This window comes from Lutra lutra, chromosome 3, assembly GCF_902655055.1.
Source record: "Lutra lutra chromosome 3, mLutLut1.2, whole genome shotgun sequence".
Lineage (NCBI taxonomy): Eukaryota > Metazoa > Chordata > Mammalia > Carnivora > Mustelidae > Lutra > Lutra lutra.
The window spans coordinates 128,957,260-128,973,425 of record NC_062280.1 but is presented as its reverse complement, the minus strand read 5'-3'; the positions used below and the strand labels follow the sequence as shown (position 1 = coordinate 128,973,425).

Below are 16,166 nucleotides of genomic sequence, written 5' to 3'. Positions count from 1 at the left end.
ATTTCTCACACTTCTGGAGGCTTGGAAGTCTAAGGTCAGGTGCTGGCTGATTTGAGGTCTGGAGAAGACCTTCTTTCAGGCTTGTAGCTGACTGCCTTTGCTGTGTCCTCCCATGACAGAAAGTGATCATCTCTCTTGCATTTCTTCTTATAGGGGCACTAAGCACGTTCATAAAGGTCCCACTCTCATGTCTAACTGCCTCCCAATGCCTCGGGGCACAAACATTCAGTTCATTACACGCTGGTACTATTTTAAGAAATACTCAAGACGTGGCTGGGTGTTTATCCCATCATTCTGAGCAAAGGTTAGGACCTGGAGATGGGTAGCCTGGCCCCCACACTCTGCCCTAAATTGGTTAAGTTCATATTCCTCTCGTTATACAGGAGTCCAAATATCTCAAAGAACTGGAAACCTTGCTGAGTTGAGCCTCATGGAGACACGGTCACCTTAAGACTCTTCCCCTCTGGCTATTTTTTAGAGGGCTCCGAAAGAGGTGCAAAGTACAAAAAGGAACAAAGCCTCAGCAAAGAAACTGAAGAGGAGGAGGAAGAGGAGAATTAAGGTTCCCTGGGACTTTCCTGTTGGGAGACGCTTCATTGCCAATTAGAGCTTCTGGGCCAGATGACATGGTGTCAGTATGGCCATCAGCTGGGACAACAGGGAGTTTTAAGTATTGGCTGCCAGAGAAGCTTGAGTGTCCAAATTAATGTGCCCTGCGCTCCTAGCAAAAAATTAGATATGAGAACAAATTACCATGTATCAATGTCTTAACCACCGCCCACTCCTTGCACTGTGTTTTGCACCTAATAGGCATTCCCTTAGCAAGAGAGTTTAGATTTTTCTTGAACAGATGTTGTAGTCTTTCTCATGTCTACCTTCTAGTTACCCTTAAGCACCTACTTCAATACTTAAAACTAAGGAATGTTTCTTGAAATTGTGTCCTTCTTGCCCATGATTACTCTAAAATGCCATCTAGCATTGATGATCCATTAAGATGCCTTTAGTCTCTCCTATGTGTCAGGGTGGGGAGAGAAGGGTGACATCTGAAAGCGGAGCAGTGCCATCAGTGAATCTGATCTAATGACCATCCTCGTGGCCCCCATCTCCGGGCTCTGGATGCTGGGACGTTCAGAGGTCCAACTGGATGTACCTCTGATGTTTCCAAGAGGTTCAGAGATACGTCTGACAATCAGCAGCTCAGCACAAGAAAAGTTAAACTGCATGACCTACATGGGATTAAAAGTTTTTAAAATCATGACTGAAAAATTCTCTGGCCATCTTGTCATGAGAGTTTGTACGAGCACACCTCCAGGAAATAACTACCTAGTTCATCTCATTTTGTAACCCCTGCTCCCAAGTCTATATACTTCTCGATCTTAAAGAAAACCTGGAGGTATCCTAATTAAATTCTGAAGGCAAACATCCTTTTGATAGGTAGATAGTTCCAAAGTATTGGGAGCAAAGCATGTGGGTATGGTGGTTTCTCCTGTAACTGACTACCTAGAGGACCATCTCCACCCTAAATAGCTATTGAAAGTACTTTATTTATTTATTTAATTTATATTTTAATTTAAATTCATTAGCCAACAAGTGGTATATCATTAGTTTCAGGGGAAGTGTTCAACAATTCATCAGTTGTGTATAACACTCAGTGCTCATCAAAACAGGCTGATGGGTATTGAGGAGGGCATGTGTTGTGATGAGCCCTGAGTGTCACACATAACTAATGAATCACTGAACACTACATCAAAAATTAATGACATACTATACATGGGCTAACTGAACATAATAAAAAAAATAAAAATGACAGGGCAACTGGGTGGCTCAGTGGGTTAAAGCCTCTGCCTTTGGCTAAGGTCATGATCTCAGGGTCTTGGGATCGAGCCCCACATCAGGCTCTCTGCTCAGCAGGGAGCCTGCTTCCCCCTCTCTCCCTGCCTGCCTCTCTGCCTACTTGTGATTTCTGTCTGTCAAATAAATAAATAAAATCTTAAAAAAAAAATTAAATAAAAAAGTGTCATTAATAGAAAAAAAATACATTATTTATGCAAACATAAAAAATGCTTAAAAATCATCACTAAAGTATATCGAGTAAACACCAACTTACATGGATGTAAGCATACATAATCTTTTCATTAGTCTAGATGGGAATACATATTTAGAGCATTATTTGAAAATGGGGAAAAGAGTGTATGGAAACTCTTAAATCTGTAAAGTTATATATTTGCTGTATATCAACAAATGGAAAGTACCGGCTTTTAGAACAGAAGTGTTGAAGCCACTTTCCCATATACTTAGTAAATACTGAATTCAGAAACCTGTATTTTTATTTTTTATTCTTTTTTAGGACCGAGAGAAAAGCCTGACATGGAAGTATAAATCTAATGCCTCCCCCTTATGCTGAGTGCACTATCTCTCCCTGCATAAAGGTAAAACATATTCCCCCTTGCTTATAAATCATGTATATAAATATTACAGGCTCAGCATTTTTGTTTTCCTTAAAACTAGTTTACCACTCATAATCTCATTAGAGGCTTTTTTGTTTCTTTTTGGAAAACACAACAAAGCAAAATAAGAACAAAACTTCATCCCCTTGCATAAACTTATCCAATAAGTAAATTTGATTATTTAAGTAAACAGGTTACCTGTTTTTGTTGCACCAGTAGTTTTTAATAAGAAATGCTATAAATATTGTTAGATACTTAGAGTCAAAATGTTAAATGTTGGCACTCAGAAGTTTTTGAAATCTAAACTAATATTTAAGATTAATTTCAAGTTGTGAGTTCATCCATAATCTTATATAGAAGCAATTTTTTAAAATTTTACTTTATTTTTTCAGTGTTGCAAGATTCATTGTTTATGCACCACACCCAGTGCTCCATGCAATACCTGCCTCCTTAATACCCACCACCAGGCTCACCCATCCCCAAACCCAACTCCCCTCTAAAATCCTCAGTTTGTTTCTTAGAGCCCACAGTCTCTCATGCTTTGTCTCCCCCTCTGATTTCCCTCAATTCTATTCTCCTTTCCTTCTCCTAATGTTATTCTTCTCCATGTTATTCCTTATGCTCCACAAGTAAATGTCTATTTACTTGTATATCGAGTAAATACCAACTTACATGGATGTAAGCATACATGATCTTTTCATTAGTCTAGATGGGAATACATATGATAATTGACTCTCTCTCTTTGACTTATTTCACTCAGCATAATCTCCTCCAGTCCCGTCCATGTTGATACAAAAGTAGAAGCAATTTTTTAAAAGCATAAGTGCATATCAATTACCTTCCTATTCCAAATTTTAGTTCAAAAAAGAGTCAGAGGCTGTCTCCAAAAGCAAGGCCTTACACCAGCAAAATTAGGAAAGAATATTAAACACCATAGGGCTACACATGAGTCTGTAAAACCCTGACAATTATCTAATCTTAAACAATTTTCAGAGGCTTTAGATGACAGTACATTCAAGTTTAATGATTCCTGGTGAGAAAATACATGGATGTTGAATCACAAAGAAGGGTTTCCACATCCTCCTCTTTTTATGAGAAATTTAAAATTAATGGGTCTTTTACTAGTGTCTCATTATATAGGATTTACTTTAGGAGAGGGTCCAAATAACAACTTCGGAGGACTTGCCAACCACGAAGATTTGCGAAAGTGTTACAATCATACCTACTACCCACTTAGTAACCAGAAAAGCACTAATTATGAAGAACCATACTTTTACTACCACCAAAGAATAAGAGCCCACCGGCAATCGCAGTTATATGTATCATTTCATAGTCATGCGCTATCTCATTGGAGTTCAACACAACCTGTGAAACTGGCGTTTTCATTCCCATTTCAGAGATGGAAATAAGTTCTGAGAGGTCAAGTCATTTCACTCATTTAGTAAGAGGGAGGATCTGAACTTGAGCCCAGCTGGGAGGCAGATATTTACTTTGTGAAATTCCTTGACTAAAATAGTTCAGGGGGGCCTGGGTTGCTCAGTGGGTTAAGCCTCTGCCTTCGGCTCAGGTCATGATTGAGCCCCACATGGAACTCTTGGCTCAGCAGGGAACCTGCTTCCTCCTCCCTCTCTGCCTACTTGTGATCTCTGTCCATCAAATAAATAAATAAAACCTTCAAAAAAAGAAGTTCAAATTCTTGCTTTTTTTTTTTTTTTTTAAAGATTTTCTCTATCTATTAGAAAGAGAGCACATGAGTGAGGAGGGTATCAGAGGAAGACCAGAGGGAGAAGCAGACTCCCCGCTGAGCCGGGAACCCGAGGCAGGCCTCAATCCCAGGACCCTGAGATCATGATCCAAGCCAAACGCCTACTCCCAACTGACTGAGTCACCCAGGTGCCCCCAAACTTTTGCTTCCAAGGCTTCCTATGCTTTGGCCACTGAGCACTATCTACTCTGGAAGGAGCTGCTGGACGAAGTTACCCGATCAGGTGGGCAGGGGTGTGGCCCACAGAGGGGTCGTGACACATTTATTATTGCACGTCCGCCACCTCGCTGGACTATTTCGTCATCTCTTAGGCACTTGGCATATGCAAAGCATGCTGGTGGGTGTTGTGGGGAATACCGGGGCATCTGAAGTATGCTTCCTGTCATTACCAAGTGGAGCCACTGAACCTATTCGCCCTTGATGACAACGGAACATGCAGTTTTTTATAGAACATCTCTAAGGAGCCCCCTCCCTGGAAGGCCCTACCAAAACCACAACTCAGCAGGGTTCCGGGGTGATAGAGCCCTAACAGAGAACACAATATTTGAAGAGGCATGCTTGCTGACTGTCTTCTACTGAATCAAACTGCCCATCCTCAGTCTCCTTCTGGCCACCATAAGGGAAGCAGAAAACATCCCTGTGCCATCGTTCTAATGGCTAACTTGTGTTTCCAATAGAAACCTACACTCGGCAAGAAAATGAGAAAAGCAGTTTTCCTTTAGAAATGTTCACAATCTCATTGATTATAAAACTACTATGTTTTTGAATGACTTTTTTTCAGATTGTGAATTTGAAAAAACCACAACAACAGCACGCGTTTTGAATGAAGTTAAGCTAAAAATGAGAATCAAGATTTGTACCTGCCTTGTGAGTGCTGGCCAGAGTCCCCTACTCCTCTGGCCCTAAGCTGTCCCCACTACGCTTGTCCTCTGACTAAGCAACGAGGAAGTATGTGGAACTGCCTGTTTCCTCCAAGCAGATGAGTGCTTGCTTTTCACAGCAGATGATTGTAAAAATCAGTAAGATATTTTAAGAACTAGCTGATTATACAGGCCAGCTTGTTTGCTTAAGAGGGCTGAGGGAACGGCCCATTACACCTGGCATCTGAGCCCCACCGGCTTCCAGGTGCAGACACAGATGCTCATTTCAATCTGACATGCTGATGGGTACGGTCTGTGTTAGGACTTCTCTCCCCTTTCTTTCATGGAGCAGAAACCCACTGCTGCGGAGCCCCTGGAGTTCTTTCAGGAGGAGGGGAGACCGGGCTGGGGCTTGCGAGAGACATACACTCTCAACACTGCGCCTGGGAAGACCCTGGTGAAACTGCAGAACTTCAGCTCGAACTAGCATTCTATTGTTGAGGCTTCTTTAAGGGGGAAAAAATGCTTAGTATTTAATGTTGGTGTGTAAATATGATTTTTAACTGTATCATTTTCCTTTTAATGATTCAGTGCTCTGAGTCCCTTTGTTCAAGAGACATTTACCGATCTATGCAACATGCAAGGCGCCAATCCAGGAAAATTCTTTCCTGTCCACCTAGACCGGAAACTGGTATTTTCTGCTATCTCCCCAAGGTCCTGGTGTAGAGCAGAATCCTCACACATGTTTCAGTGAGGGACTTACACACTGAGGCAAGGGACACCTGCATTTTTCCCCCACTAGGAGTTCTTAAAATGATTAAAGTCAGTATAAAGATCTTCCCCTGTGACAGTCTCTAGCTGCCAACTAGTGCTTTCCTGGAGCTAGACTCAGGCCCTACAGAATGGATCCAGCTTCATGGCTAAGTAGTTAATTTTAACCATCAGATGTTGACTGAACACCTACTATGTACAATTCCCTCTCCTGGACAAGTGGGCCATGCAAGGGCATATAAGATACAGTCCCTATTTTCCAAGAGTTTCTATCCAAACAAAAATTCAACAGTTGCCCCTAAGTGACAAAGTGATCACTGTACCCATTCAGAACCTAAGACAACTGAACAAAATGCCAGGAAATATTCTTTTTTTTTTTTTTTTCTTCACAGCATTATGCAGTACTGAGGCCAAGTGGCAAGCATAAAGGAGAACACAAAGAAGCCAGAGGAAGAAAGGCAGGTGATTGCAGAGGATAGAAGATTTTAACTGGACTTTGAAGCCCAGGTGGAGAATGAAGCACAGGGTATAATAGGAATGTAAGTGTGTGTGAGCGTGTGTGTGTGTGCTGGGAGGTAAGGGAGAATGGCATGAAGATAGTCTGGAAGAAGACAGAGAAAACAAGGTATGCCAAGAGTTAATTCAGAGCAGTGCATTTTGAATCAATTGAATAAATATTTATTGAACACATAGTATGTGCCAGGCATTGTGATAGGTACTAGGGATACAATGGTGAATGAGACTGATAAGGCCCATGGCTCACTAGCTAGTAGGAGATACAGACAGGTAAACAGCCAATTACAATACAGTGTGATAAGTGTTGTGCTAGGGAAAAGTCCAGGTGTTATGAAGAGGAGAAGGACACAGAGTGAACCCAACCCAGATGGGCAGAAGGAATCCTAGAAGAAGGGATGTCAAGCTGACACCTAAAGCTAATGTGGGAATTAAGTGACACTACGCAGGTAAGGTATTCTAGAAGAGGAAACATGATGGGCCATGGGGGTTGGAAGTTGACTGAGTTGGTTGAGATGCAAGGGGAAGGTTGAGATGCAGGGCAGGAAGCTGTGGCCAGATTATGCAGTCTCTTATACTTCACACTAAGGAGTTTGGACTTTATCCTAAGAATGGCGATAACCACTGAAGGATTCTGTTCAAGGGAATGAAACCCCAGACTTGCATCTTCGGTGGATGACTCTCTGCAGTGGGAGATGGCCCTTAGAGGAGAAATGGATGAAGAAGAGAAGGGTGTTACTCAGATAGATTCTCGAAAGTCTCTTCCCAACACAGTGCAAGAACTAAACAAATAATTCATGAACAAACGGATGAGTTGATCACCCAGTCAACCATTAGAGTGCACGACTGAGCACATGAGACATGAGATGGAGGGTATGTACGTCTGTGCACTCATAAGGTCAGAGTGAACCTAAGTGGCACACTAACATGTCTTCCAGTCCTGAATCTTATCAGACAAATGACAACAACAGTTGACAATAGAGTGCAGTGTAATTGAGGACAAACAGCTTCAACACCGGAGTCGAAATACCCAAGTCTGAGCCCTAGTTTTGCCAGCTGCTAATTCTGAGATATAGCTGAGTTTCTCTGACTCTCAGGTCCCACATACATCACATTGGCTCATTATGTGTAGCTACATAGCAGTAGAAAGTGAGAATAGTCATCACAATCCATGTGCATTTCTGTTTCGGTGACACTTAGGAGCATTGGTGGGATGTGCAGTCATCCATTGCAAAAGGAAATTAGGACAGCCTATGTGACAATGGAGTCATGGTTTAATCAAAGAGGAATGTAGACATCAAGTAGCCAGTATTGTCCAGACTTTGGCCAGGTGATTCTCTCACCTGTCATTTGAAGACCCTGAGTGAAATGTTGGAAGGAAGAGAAGAGCCTATGTCCTGCTATGGTCCCCAAGGAGAGAAAGGGGGGCAGACATAAATTATGTACTTAAAGGCCACAGGGTCAGAGAGGTGGCTCAGAGAACACACAGCTACCGAAGGACACAGTCTAGACTAGAACTCAGCTCCCCTCTGCACAGGGCCCTTTTCACAACACCACCCTATTGTTAATCATGACAGTTCAAGATCTCAGAAAGGATAACCTGTGTGAGGTCCAAGCTAAGAGTCTTCCCACAGTTCTGCAGCTGTAGCTGACAGCCCAGAGTGAATGACCTTATAGAAAGGGAAGACGAATGGGAATTGTGGCGGAAGGAGGTGAGGGGCCCCGGGGTCTGGGTGTTCAGGGAAAGGAGAAGCCTTCACGAAGTAAGTGCGGGTGGTGGTAGAGGAAGGCAGGATGCATCATAACATAAACGGACCCAGGTGATTTCAAACCAAAGAGAGCAAAAGGCAGAAGGGGAAGGAAAGGTATGGGAGAACGTTCCCGAAGACATGCTAGCAAACCAACTCAACAGGATTTGCTTCCTCAGGCCACTTCAGGATGACAAGGTTGTCCTATGCTCCTCGGGGCCTTGGGATCAAAGAGAACAGGCAGAAAGTGGCTGTTTTTTTTAGACACATCAGACACCTCTGTGCTTATCCTTACAACATTTTTCACATTGTCCCTTCATTTGCACTACAAGACTCACCCTTCTTGCCCATTCTAGTCTGGGGTTCGCTTTTTTCTGCAGCAGAGTTTGACACCAGAGCCGCATCACTGAACCAAGAAGAAATTTATGAAAACAACAGCTTGCTTCAGAAATGTAATTTTCAGCTTGTGGCCTTGAGTCCCCATGCTTCTAAATCATCTCCCAGCTACTTCCTAAAGCAGGATAATGACTCAGCTGTTAGGGGAAGTCAATTCCATTTTTATGAAGTAAAACCTGATTGAATTTTGATTTTGTTTTCTAGCATCACAGAGTTGGTCCTTGCAGTTGGGTCTAATCTATCCTCTGTCCAGACTCTCATTAGATCAATCACAACAAAAAAGGCCACTTGTAGTTTCTCCAGGAAATTCCAATGCAAATAGCACTAAAATGAAATTGACTAAATAATTCAGACTCTCCAGTGATCACTCTCCAGTGATACCTCAGTTAGGGGTCACTGTCATAAGCATCGAATGATCTACACATATGTAATATCCCAGCATGGACACCTAAAGCCGACAGGAGAGTCCCTTCATCCAGACCGAGATCCCTGAGTCTTCCGTGCTGTAATACAGTTCACCATCCACATTGTTTAATTGAGCCCTTTACTACAAATGGTTTTAGGCTCTGATGCAAGACAGGAATTTGAAGCATGCATTTGAGTATTTAATGGTGTTAATTTCTGGTGCACACAAACATCAGCTTCACTCAACAATCCAATAATCTTGCAAAATAAAGAAAATATGCCAGAGAATGAAATGCAGCATGGAATTCTTCCAGATTGCAAGCAAAGCAGTTCCTTGATCCCGCCGCAACAACTGACAAGTAACAAAATAGCTACCTATTTACAGATCCTTAAAGATGTTACAATAAACAAAGAAAAGAAAAGGGAGAAGATGGGTGTGCTTTCAGATTGAGGAGTCATTTTATTTTTTACATTCAAACATATTTATCTGGCGACTTTAAGCTCTCAAATGTCCCAAGTTAATTTTAAATGTAACACAGCTGATCGTAATAAATGAAATACAGTCTTTTTTTTTTTTTTTCCTACTGGCAGGCATAAACTTAAACAATTCCTACCTGGAAATATGGAAGGTCTCTTTTTCGGGCGCCTCAGGTGAATGGGTTCCAAATTTTTCAAGTTTCTTTGGAGTCTCCCTCTAATGTCATTTCCTATGAGCAGTTCAGGCGGCAGGCTGCTCCGTCTTGACGATTTATAATCATTTTGAGACGAATTTAGTTTGTTCTTTGTTCTGGAATATAAATTGCTGTCATCAACTGCCATCGTAGGAGATACATTCGAGACTCTGAACAAAAACCTAAAAAACCCAACTCCAAGCCAGCAGCAGCCACGGCCGCCTCAGCCCCAGATTCCCATGTTCTTCTGCTTTACCCCGCACTTGTTTGGGAAGTTTAGCAAGTTGATAGGCGTGGACTTGAACAGGTGTAGAATTACTAAGTAGCCCCTCCTTTCAACCGTTAATAGCACAGGGGAGGAGAGATCCCCCAAAAATCATTAGGTGCGGAAGAGCGGGGAATTTGAGCGGACACTGGCACCTGGGCGCATGCTCCCGCAGATGGTCCTACAAAGTGTGAAGGTTAGTGTGGCATTTCTGCCACGGCAAGGCCGGACAGTAACCACGACTTACTACCTAAGAAGAAACACCCACACAAACTGTGAGTCTTATTTTTTTTCTCATTACTTCTCAAACTCTTACTACAGACTTTTTAAAAAAGTTTCGGGGAAACATTTTTACATTCCCTCATACCCTTTTGTTTCGAGTCCCATAGACAGAACAAACATCTGTCTTTATGAAATTCCTTATCTGGCAGGCGGCCAAGTGGAAGTTGGCTGCAAGAAGGAGATGAGAGATGGTCGGTGATGGTCAGGAAGGAACCCGCTGTGGGTGTGTATGGAGTAGAGCAGCAGTGCCGGGAACCCAGCGCTGCTCCCCGACCCGCCCTTCCATCCTGTGCTCTACCTGGCAGATGACTGCTCCCGAAGTTCTGCAGTCTGGCTGCAAAGTCAGAGGTCTAGCAAACACACTGTGACGGGAGAAGTGAGGATGGCCTCCACTCAACAAATAAAAAGGAAACGTTACCCTTGCAGGTCTCTCTGCCTTGCTTTCAGCTATCGCCGTCAGCTGGTTTGGTGGTCCAAGCAAAACCAGCATTTGACCTCTCTTACATGTTTGCTCTCTATCTCTTCCGGATTTTGCATTTTTGCATCCTTTGTTCCCTTCCCCCTTGCTCTCTTTATGTGGAAATGTTCTGCACTCTTTTGACTGTGCAGAAATCATAACTCTCTGATATATCCTCTCCAGCCATGCCCCAAGGCTGTGTCCTCTGTGTCCTCCCTCTCTGCTGTTGTCCCTCACTCTCCCCCTACCCCCTCCACACACATTCACACACACTCACACCTCTCTTCTGTTCTGTCTGGCTGCAATGGGGGGCGGGGTCAGAAGGTAAAGAAGATAAGATCTGCCTTTTCTCTTCCTAGTGCTAGGAATCAGTAGATACATAATATTATGAAGGATTTCAGGGTTGTCTAGAAATCACTATTTCCTTTGGTTTCCTGGATGTCAAATAGGTTTTACTATTTGTTAAAATTCGGAATTTGGATGTCTTTACCTGGTTAAGCATACACCTCCACGCTAAGAGAAGTTTCCCTCTCTATTCTCCTTATGCCCTTCTGACCAACAGGTCTTCAAACCACAACAAATTTTCTGAAGAGAAAAGCATTTTTTTTTAACAATTATGTCCAGATCAGGGATGCCATTTAATCCAGCAAATATACATATAATTATAACCCAGCAATTGTATTTACATATTAGATTATTAGGTTATTTTACTAATTCTGAGAAACACCTACACCACTTCCCTCACAGGACTTAGAACTATTTTTTCAGATAGAAATGTATCATGAACTCCAACACAATGAGTGGTTTGTACCAAACTATTTTTGAAAGCCCATGAGACTGCTCGACTCTCCCTCCGCTTATCGAAAATACATTTTTTTCTAGCAAAGAAGTAAAAATTATTTCTTAAACTCTGAGATCATGATTTAATAACAGAAAACAAATTTCCAAAATCTCAAGACCAACACACTGACGTTTCAAATACACAGCAGGGTGGCGTCCTGGGGCACAATTATTGGATGCTGCCAGGGAGAAGAGAAATACAGCAGCAGACAAGCAGAAGTTTGAGCTATTCAGTGACTGTTTCTGTCCTAATTCATGGTAGCATCGTAAGCCCAAAGAAGACTGCGTGTGAGGTGAATTGGGAGGGTCCAAGAAAGAGTGTTATTGTCACACAGTGTGTAACAGGTACACCCTCATGGTATGCATGTATAATTTTGCCTTTGTCTTTAAGGGGCTGGCTGGAAGCATAGGGTTAAATACCTCTGCAACTGAAATGCATTCTAATAATAGCTGTTGTTCATTGCATGCTTAATACCAGCTAGGTTCCTTGCTTAAGCCTTCCACATGCACTATCTCATTGCTTCTTCCTAATCACCCCGTTCTACAGATGAGCGAACTGAGGCACTGAATCAAATGTCTAGGATTTGGGGAAGGGAAGACTTGAGCATAGATTTTCTCTGGCTCCAAAGCTCCTGTTCAGGTCCATGCTTTTCATTTCCAACACTGTACTGCTTTATTAAGTGTATCTGAAATCTGAAAGGATTCTAAAGGTCTTTCTCCATCTTCCTAAAATAATTCTTGGTCTTAAAGCAGATTCCTTTTGCGTTGACTATATGATTGAGGACTGGTCCAGCTGCCCTACCGAGGTTTGCTCCTGGTCACTGAGGTGTCGGTAGGTCTGAAAGTTTATGAGATGAAAGTGAGAAAAAGCAGAAGAATTCAGAGATTTGCTTTAATAATAAAGTACCCATGTTCAGGATCTTCATACTAAAATGCACTTAATTAAAGGATTGTATTTTCCTGAGATTTAAGTTATAAATGGGGAAAAAAAATCCACCCTACTATAGAGGTAGCCTTAATCCTTAAATGATGTAGGAGGGGGCTGGTGGGTTCCTGATATGTTCTAATGAATCCCTTTCCTGCCCTACTCATTCTCCCTTCACAGGGAATATAAACAGATATGATTCTAGCTCCTTCAGTATATTTCCTTAAAGAGAAAAGTGGGAACAGCTTGCATCTGCTATTATTAAAATTTTAGGGCAGTGAAAACAAAGGACAATATTTATTTTAAAGTAGTATTAAATCTGTGAACATGAAAAAAGTAAACTTTCCTTTCAAAATATTTAAATTGGCTGCCAACACGAATGATAATCAACCACAGAAAATGTAGCTTGGTTTGCTCTACATGAGAACATTCAGAGATTATAATGTTTAATCCACACCTCTTCCCGCTTTATAGTAAAAGCCAAAAATGGAATTCTTCTCCCCTCCCCTCCCTTCCCCTCCCCACTCTTCTCCTCTCCCCTCCCCTTCCTTCCCCTCCCACTCTTCTCCTCTCCTCTCCTCTCTCTTCTCTCCTCTCCCCTTCTCTCCTCTCCTTCTTTTCTTTCTTTTTTTTTCAAAGATTTTATTTATTTATTTGACAGAGAGAGAGACCACAGGTAGGCAGAGAGGCAGGCAGAGAGAGAGAGAGAGAGAGGAGGAAGAGGACTCCCCGCTGAGCAGAGAGCCTGATTCGGGGCTCGATCCCAGGACCCTGGGATCATGACCTGAGCTGAATCATGACCTGAGCCAAAGGCAGAGGCTTTAACCCACTGAGCCACCCGGGCGCCCCATCCTTCTTTTCTTTTTTTAAAGAAAAAGCCAAAAGAATGATGGTATTGGGCTCTGGGCTCAGAGGAATCTCAAAACTTACAACATAATTAAGTAACTTAAAATACATGATGGATATTCTTTATTCCTACCCTTTATAATAACTATTGTTTTGAAGGTCTCCATTCTCTGGGAAAATTCAATATGTTAATCTCTTTTAAATTATTCTAGTTTCTTATCCTTCCAGAAGTTGTATCTTTTATATTAAATGATGTTACCATCTCATGAATCTTTTATCCCTTCTGGTAAGGTATTATCTTTCCTGTCTTAAAAATGTTCAAATATTCTGTTGACGGGCATTCCCTCCCTTAGCACCCATGATTTTCTTATGAATTCTGGTAGGTTTTAAGTAGCATTACTGAATTATTTTGCTTTTTTTGTGTGAGGAAGCCGCAGGTTTAGTACGGTGCAATCATATAACTAACCACCCTTCTCATTATCGCCCTCCAAGAAACGATCAATCAGGAAGATTTTAGGCTGGTTAGGATTCACCAAATTAGCTTTCAAATCTCAATCTGTACTAAATAGTCTATAACTATTTCTTATTTTGAACCTCTATTCCATTTTTAAACTGAGAGGACCCATCATCCAGTGGGTTTGACACCAGGAAAAAATAGTTGTGCAGCCCTCAGATCTGATGGATAACCCCAAGCCAAGCAACTCCACTGATGTATCTCTCCAAAAGGTCGCTGGCCACCTCTTTTGCCAACACATCTTTGCTTGGTGTTGGTAACACCTGCAGGGTTATCTAAGGTGTGATTCTGCCTGAGGAAATCTTTTCTCAGTTCTTAAAAAATACAGTGAAGATTTTCAGTATTTAGGTCATTGGTTCTCCCTAACAATGAAAACTAATGACCAGCCCTGCCCTCTTAAAATTCTTTGCTCTCTTGCAGAGCACCTGGGTGGTTCAGTCAGTCAGGTGTCTGACTCTTTTTCTTTTTTTTTAATTTTTATTTATTTTTATTTACTTTTATTTTTTTTTAAATTTTATTTTTTATAAACATATATTTTTATCCCCAGGGGTACAGGTCTGCGAATCGCCAGGTTTACACACTTCACAGCACTCACCATAGCACATACCCTCCCCAATATCCATAACCCCACCCCCCCTCTCCCAACTCCCCTCCCCCCATCAACCCTCAGTTTGTTTTGTGAGATTAAGAGTCACTTATGGTTTGTCTCCCTCCCAATCCCATCTTGTTTCATTCATTCTTCTCCTACCCCCTTAACCCCCCATGTTGCATCTCCTCTCCCTCGTATCAGGGAGATCATATGATAGTTGTCTTTCTCCGATTGACTTATTTCGCTAAGCATGATACCCTCTAGTTCCATCCACGTCGTCGCAAATGTATTTATTTTTATTTTTAAAGATTGATTTTATTTATTCATGAGGGGGATGGGGAAAGGAGTTGGGGCAGGCAGTAGCAGAGGGAGAAGCAGGCTCCCGCAGAGCTGGGAGCCTGATGCAGGGTTCTAGCCCAAGACCCTGGGATCACAGCCTGAACCGAAGGCAGACAGTTAATAGACTGAGCTACCCAGGCCTCCCTGGGTATCTGACTACTGATTCTGGCTCAGGTCATGATCTCAGGGTTGTGGGATCCAGCCCAGCTTTGGACTCTGCACTAGGCATGGAGCCTACTTGAGAGTCTCTCTCTTCCTCTCCCTTGCCCCCCCCCCCCCCCCCCACCAATTGCTCCCTTGGGTTCCATTGCATTGTCTTATTTTTCCTCCCGTGTCTCAGGTCTTTTCTGCTCAGATTCTTCAGGGACTCCTTAAAGGTCTATTTTCCTCCCTTCTTCTCTCGATCCTTCTCTTTAGCGAGCCCATTTATCAAGCATCTCTTACGTGTCTGGCACAGTGCTAAGTCCAATGTCTGCTCTCAAGAACCTGTCAATCTAGGAAGGAAGCAAAACTCTAACTAACTAGTTATTTCAACAGAGTGAGCACTCTGTGCAGAGGTGACACAGAAAAGCTACTTAGTCAACTGTTCCCATTGGTGAGGAGGATGGGAAGGGACAGGTTTTCAGAGGAGGGGTGAGCTCACAAAGCAGGGGAGGGGAAGCTGTACAAAGGCACTAAGATGTGACATAACACCCACTGTCCACAAAATGACAAGTACAGCAGTCCCTTACCCACACCAGCGCATTACATCATACAAAAGCACAGACGTTAGAAAAACAAGATCGGGGATTCCTAGACAATAGGAGGCTGAAGGAAAACCCAAAAGATAGTATTAGTATATGGTTTCAAACACCATGACTAATTAGACACAGGGAAGCCACCTACTTTTTAAAAATCTGTATTAAAAAACTGGCGCTAACTTTTTCAAACAATTTAGTAGTGCCGAACAAAATGTAAAAAAACATTGGAGAAAACCCTGGCTCTGGTAAGTAACCCTTCCCCTGAATCATCTTTATGTATTCTTGATCTGTGATGCAGGGACTTGCTGAAGCAGACTCTTACACAAGTTTTGAATGTCATGCAGCCTGAACCTTTTTAAATAAGCTCTAGAACCAGTTCATACTGGCTTGAAATCCAGCTTCATTTACACTTGCATTCCTCCTTGTTCAATTTTGCAAGTCTCAGCAAAATGCCAGTGTAACTGCCTGGCCTTTTCCCAGATTAATGTAGGGCTTAAGGGCACATCTTCCTGGGCTTGTCGTGGAGCTCTTTGATGGGAAGGCGCAACATAAACACATGTCCCTTTCTATGCTACTTCCTGACACATCCACATGGTCTGTGAGAGGAAGGACTGATGGTCCTTATTTTTATTCTTCTGTTTAAGGGACCGAACAGAAATTTGCATTCATAAAAGAATCAAGCTTTTGGACATTTTTGTCCCAGGACCAGGCAGCATGATCTCAGAAGTATGGGTGCTACAACGTAGTTGGGAAATGACTGTTGTAAGTGAGATGGCAGGAGCATTGGTGGCGC

The 16,166-nt window shown here is 42.4% G+C and overlaps 1 protein-coding gene across 1 annotated transcript in view; it reads right to left on the bottom strand.

The window, feature by feature from the left end:
• FRY (FRY microtubule binding protein) overlaps positions 1 to 9,739 on the bottom strand; it is a 339,156-nt gene extending 329,417 nt beyond the window's left edge. The window contains exon 1 of the mRNA XM_047723094.1: positions 9,520 to 9,739. Within this exon, the coding sequence (XP_047579050.1) occupies positions 9,520 to 9,724 (205 nt within the window). The 5' untranslated portion in view covers positions 9,725 to 9,739. The remainder of the gene's footprint in view (positions 1 to 9,519) is intronic.
• Between the last annotated feature and the right edge of the window lie 6,427 nt (positions 9,740 to 16,166).